The 6,104-nt window shown below is 47.8% G+C and overlaps 1 protein-coding gene across 1 annotated transcript in view; it reads left to right on the top strand.

Annotated features, from left to right (window-relative positions):
* Positions 1-6,104, top strand: part of STAB1 (stabilin 1) — a gene marked incomplete at both ends in the record, with an annotated part of 36,176 nt that overhangs the window by 29,245 nt on the left and 827 nt on the right. The window contains 6 exons of the mRNA XM_010142142.1: positions 713-769; positions 1,262-1,357; positions 2,435-2,630; positions 3,081-3,176; positions 4,187-4,232; positions 4,873-4,952. Of these exons, the coding sequence (XP_010140444.1) occupies positions 713-769; positions 1,262-1,357; positions 2,435-2,630; positions 3,081-3,176; positions 4,187-4,232; positions 4,873-4,952 (571 nt within the window). The remainder of the gene's footprint in view (positions 1-712; positions 770-1,261; positions 1,358-2,434; positions 2,631-3,080; positions 3,177-4,186; positions 4,233-4,872; positions 4,953-6,104) is intronic.

Below are 6,104 nucleotides of genomic sequence, written 5' to 3' on the forward strand. Positions count from 1 at the left end.
AACTTGTCTCTTCCATATGGAAGAGACAGTAGCTTGTGGTCTGACTCCAGATGATCCTCACGTGAAATGGGGCATCATGGAGATTTGGCACCTCCTAGCCTCAGACTCTACTTCCAGAGCAGCAGGTCTGCAGATCATGTTCAGTCATTTGCTGGGGCTCTCTCATGGTGCCAGCCATAGGGCAGGCTGGTGCAGAGACTCCCAGATACACAGCTGTGGAAGGAGAATCCAGCCCAAGTCTTGCATGGCGTGACCACAAGCTCCCCTAGGAAGTGCTGTGGTCTGCCTGGTTGTCATTGCCAAAGTCCAGCCTGCGTGTATTGTGCGGCTCTTGGACATCTGAAGATTGCAAGATCAGACTGAGGTATGCCCGCCTTGTTACTGATCAGAAAAAAAGTATTTGCAGCCCTGCGTGAAGGAGCTCCAGGCCTACAGAAAGCCCTACCCCAGCTCAGAGACACAGGAAAGGTAAAGCAGTCAGTCTCTTGAGTGCAGAAATAAGACCTTGTGTGAAGACTGATAGCAGCCAGGACCTGAGAATCATGTATCGTGACTTTTCTTCTGTTGGTGATTTAAGCCATAGAAATAAATACATTTTTGTCTTTGTCCCAAGCAGCAGCAAGTACAGCTGCATTTGAAACTCCAGATTAGTGTCTTGGTGTGATGTGGGTAGAGGGCATGCATATGACTTGTCCTGTTCTCTGTGTCCTAGTCAAGATGTGGCAAGTGCGAGAAGGGGATCAAGTGTCCTCCTGGATCAGTTCTTGTGGTGAGTCTTTCATTCATGTGACATCTCACAGACTGTTTGCAGGTAGTGCTCTGATGTCCTTTTATTGATGTTATAGATATAATTTCGATACCTGAAAAAAAAATATGTCCTTGAGTCCTCTGTGGCTCATTCATTAGCAAGGTTTGTAGGAGAAAGCAGAAACCAGGGGAGGCTTACACAGGAAGAACACAAACATGGACTGTGGGGCTTCTTACAGAGCTGGCACCAGGCTTTGCCTGAATTTCAGAAGCCCTTTAGAGCATGTAGTACGGGGAGACACACACACACCCCCCACCCCCGCTTACCTGGGAAGAAGAGATGTCTTTTTCTTTTCAATCTTTTACTTTTTTGACATGATCATCAAGGAAGGCCAGTTTAGCATGCCAATAGCAATTTCCCAGCCTGGACCATTGATTTGTTCACACGGGTGGGTTGGCTGTGCCTGCAGCTTGTTTGTGAGTGACAAGCATTTTATGTTAATTATATCTGCAGGAATTGCCAGGAAGCAAGAACCTCCCTCGCTGTGAATTGCGCTCTAGGGATGCAGGAATACTTGGCTGTCATTTCACCTGTGCACAAGTTTCTCTGGTAAGAAGAATATTTGCCCCAGATTCATTTTGACAAAACAAGATGGGTATTAGAAATACAGCCACGGAAATGCAGCCTGTGCTCAAGTTCTGGCTACGTTTGTGCCATTGCGTAACTGAGGCTGGGCTCATCTGGGAGTACTCTCCATCCTGGAGATAGAGGGCACTGGATCAAAAACAAACCTGTGCAAATGTCTGCACGGCAATGGATTGCGGTCTGCTGGTTCGGTATTGTTGCTTTGGGTTTGTCCTGCAGAGGAAGAGGAGTTGAATGTTTGTAGTCTGGTTTCCTAAGGAAATGAGACGTGAATGGTGGTATTTTGCTTGTACATGTGCTTTCCCGAGTAACTGATGACTAATTGGAGCCGAACCAAAGGGAGGAGCAAAGGTCTCACAGCTGTTATGGCCCCTACCCATTTTGTGAAAATGTGTGGCTGGAAGGAAACACTTGAAGAGGAAATGGTAAAAAAAAGGCTTGTGTGAAATTGAGCTCTTATAGGTATTGAAGCATCTCCCTGGAAAGTTCAGTGGGAATGGGAGATAGATTGAGGAGAAGGGAGGGAGGGAGTTGGACATATAGTACTCACATGCGGCGCGTCAGACAGCACTTGTACTTCACTAGGCAATTCTGCATCCCCTCATTAGACAATGTTTCTCTTCATCTCTTTTGTCCAACTTGGTCCCATCATAGTAGATGCAGAAAAAAGTGAGAACAGGTTAAATCAGGCTTCTGAACCAAATCACCTTGTGGCAGATCCTTTCTCTGCCCAACAGAGTATCTTCATGGTGGGACACAGTAGGGACATAGGCAGGAGATAGGCTGGATGGGCACAGGAATGAACACTTGTGTTACCAAAGGGCCAGTGTTGCTCATGGGCAGTGCAGACCTTTAAACGAAGCTCTGGGCAACAAAGCACCCCATTTTACAGGGTTCACTCCATCCTGCCTGTGCACATCTGGCACTTTTATGCATTGTCAGAAATTATGTCTATCACGTAGTTAAAGGAATAGAGTAGCTTCCACCATAAAGCTGTACCTTGTCTGTGCTCACCCCAACTTGTTCTTGTTGGCTCTCCAGAGGTCCATCTGCTGCCCCGGCTACTACGGACACATGTGCGAGATGTGCCCAGGGAAGCCAGGCCAGTGGTGCTCTGGGAACGGGGAATGCCAGGACGGCATCGACGGCAGTGGAGAGTGCCAATGCCTGGAGGGTTTCCATGGCACTGCCTGTGAAATGTGTGAAGTGGGCCGATATGGAGCTGACTGCAAATCAGGTGACACTGATGGCTATTGCAGCTTGTCTCTACCATCTTGCTTTTCAAGGAGAGAAAAGTGGCCACGTCTCAGCTCTTGGGAGGGATGAAATGTCCCAAGACCTCTGCAAGACAGCTGTCCCAAGACAGGCAAACAGCTGGCAGGCCACAAAGAGAGGGGCAGTGGGACTGAGCGCTCGTGGTCAGCCAGAGCGGCCCCATTTTCATCCTCAAACCAAGGCATGGCTGACTGTGCTATGCTGCTCATCCTGCTGCCACCCAAACTTCAGAAAGTAGAGACAGGTGGCCTATTCCTGGGTGTTCTGGCCTGGTAGCAAAGGAACGAGCTGATGCTCCTATGACATTTTCCTTATGGCAGTTTGATGCATTGGATTTGTAACAGAGCGGCCGGCGAAATGACTGCCTTGTGAGACCTGCTTGGTTGGTCAAGTCTCTTTATTTCCCCTGCAGAATGTGCCTGCGACAACGGCATATGTAACGATGGTCTGCAAGGGGATGGGAGCTGTGACTGCTTCCCAGGGTGGAAGGGCCCTACCTGCCAAGAAAGTACGTGAGTGTAAATATTGCCTTTTTAAACTGTGTTAGCTGAGCAAGGTGACCACAGTCACACGTACTTTTCCCAAAGGCTTATTATCAGACTGTGCTAGCTCATTCAAGTTGCATTTGTGATGTGACTTCCCCAACAGCACATGAGCTCTCAAATGAGTAAAATTCATATAGAGAAAAGCATATTCCCCGTTCTCATCTCCACTGAGATGTGAGGCACCTCAAGAACAGTCCCTTGCCCTGGGGGAGAGAGAGAGGGAAGCTCCCAGCCAGACTGGGTTGACCGTGACTCCTGTTACTTCCCTAAGAAGGTGACAGGGCTATTTTTGAAGTCTCCAAAGGGCCCAGTGTGTCTGCTGAACGGCTTTTTGTGCTCACAGATCCACTGATTTAGGTGAGCTTAGGCCATGGTCTACAATTCTCATTGCTTTGATATACAAAGACAGATTTATTGTGTTGAAGGTGGTTGTTCCTGGGATTTGGGATTATGATTACTACTATGGGGGGGGGGAACCTGAGCTCCTCAATACTTCGGGATTTTAAAGGTTTGCGCACAAAGATTGATTTTGTAGAAGTCAAATGTTTTGAGGGCGTTTAGAAATGGAAACAGAGTGGAGCTGTCCTATGTAGTATAAATGTAAAGCATGCAAAAAGTTCACCTTTATGCTTCCAAAGGGACAAAGTCAAATGGCACTGCATGTCTGGATTAACGAGGTTTCGGTCCTTGCTTCATTCCTCACGGTGTGGAGGCCATGCAGATAGGATCAAATTGAACTGTTAGCTCAGAGAACATGAATTCACTCCACAGCAAAGTGCCTAAACACAAATTCTGTGAGGTTTTCCTGCTGCCACATGGGACAGGAGAGTTAGCGTAACTGCTGCTGTGTTCCACCATCAGTCAGGGCACCACAAGCGTGGCAGTGAGGCGCTTTGTGGAGACCTTTACTCTAGAAGGCCCCAGCAAGTGCTAAACTGAAAATGCCAAGCCACGTTTTTGTTTTCTCTTGCAGGAATCAAGGTTGATTTATGCAATAACACTTGCCATCAAATGGCCAAGTAAGTACAGACAAGGGGCTGGATCATTGCAAGAAAGCCATTGTGTTTGTGTGTGGTTTACACAGAGGTGATTCTGTGTTGAGAGCTTTGCAGAAGGCTGGGAGAAGGTGCCGACTCGCTAAAGATGCCCAAATGTCTGTTCCATTCTGGGAACTCTTTGATGCTAAGCTACATCTAGTTTCCCCAAGACAAAATTGTCTGTCTGAGCATAAATTCTTTCCAAGTTCCTTCTGCATGCGTGGGTGGGGGAAAGCAGAGACTCCAAGGTACTCCAGATCTGGCCTTATTTGTGGAGAAAATCAACCAGCCATTTACAAGCCCTTTCTGCCAAGGAATTAAACAGGCTGATGGGCTGTGATGACTCCCTCTTGACGCCTTCATCTCTTTTCTGGTGTCCTGTTCTGTGGTGCTGGGATCCAGCCATCTCTGTAGATCTGTGCAAGGTGTGAAGCCTGGATGCCAGTTCCGTGGCCAGCGTGACTTGAGTATTTGTTGCTGTAAAGAAATACACAGCAACTTCAGGCACATTCCTCCTGTGGTCGTTGTGCTCCCTAACTTACACACAGATATATAGTGTTTCCCACTGGCTGAGCAAAGCAGGAGGTGCCGTCAGTGACTGTTTATCCCTTTCTTGTTTCAGCTGCCTCAATAGCTCTGCAGGTTTCCCACCAATGTGCTTCTGCTCTGCTGGATACACAGGGAATGGGACCCACTGCACAGGTATGTCCAGCAAGTGCAGGCAAGATTCAAGGCTTGCAAATACCTGTTGAAGCTACACAAAGACCCAGGTTTTATTTGTGAAATAAATGGCATGATGTTGCCCAGGGAAGGATCATTTAAACCCTTTTCCACGCTTTGGCAGAGAGGTTTTCCAGTCCAAGCGCAGCCTGTGTAAAGCTGGGATGTTGCTAGAGCCTGTGAGAGAGGGATAAAAAGGCACGCAAGTGTAGCAGGGCAGGTCTTACTGCTTGTGGAGAGAGATGCATATGAATGGTTGTATTAGTTCTGATATCATAGCAATGGTGCAAAGTTATAACAACTTTGGCCATGAATCCGTGGAATATGGATACTTCAATTCCCTAGAATTTTGTGCTCCTCCCGTTTGCTGGCCATGCCAAAATTGGGGAGCAGCAGTTGTGCCAAAATGAGGCAGGATTTCAGGATACTGCTCTAGAGCTACATTCAAACCTGGTCTATGTCAAAAGCAAACAGACAAGAAGAAAGAGTGATAAAATTGTAACAGTCTGTCCTGGTTTAAACTCTTCAGGGAGCCTCAGTTAATGCCGTATTGCCACGAGTGCACAAGCAACTGGCATCTGCTGTTCTTCAACCCTCAGCAACCCCTCCATAGAAGGGTCCTCTGAGAGACCAGGCAAGGCAGACAACCGTGCAGTTTGCTCTATTTCCAAAGCAGCTATACCAAAAGGCCATCAGTTCCCTTTTGGGTCCTTGAAATACCCTCTTCTGAGTTTGTCTGTGCCCAGGATGCACAAGGCCTCTAGACCAGTCACAGTGGTGTGTTTATGCCACTCATTCCCAGTAAGGCTCACCTCAGCTTCCAATACAGTGAGCTGTTGGGATCTCCCTGTCACCCCAGAAATACAGATGGGTTCTGCCCCTTTATGACTTGGTGGCATTAAGGTACACTGGTATCTATATACTCCCTGGATCTGATGTGCCAGGCCATCAGATCCGCGCAGTCCAGTAGACCCGACTGCCCCTTTCCTCCACCTGGCTGAGAGCAGGGCCCCTCTAATCCTGATTGGAGTCACTCACTTCTTGTAAAAATAAACTTTGAAGTCCCATGAAGAGGATCAGTAGTAAGACCAGGCTTCTACTCTGTGTAGGGCATTTGCCACTGGAAACTGCAGC

This window comes from Buceros rhinoceros, unplaced genomic scaffold (genome assembly GCF_000710305.1).
Source record: "Buceros rhinoceros silvestris isolate BGI_N320 unplaced genomic scaffold, ASM71030v1 scaffold37048, whole genome shotgun sequence".
Lineage (NCBI taxonomy): Eukaryota > Metazoa > Chordata > Aves > Bucerotiformes > Bucerotidae > Buceros > Buceros rhinoceros.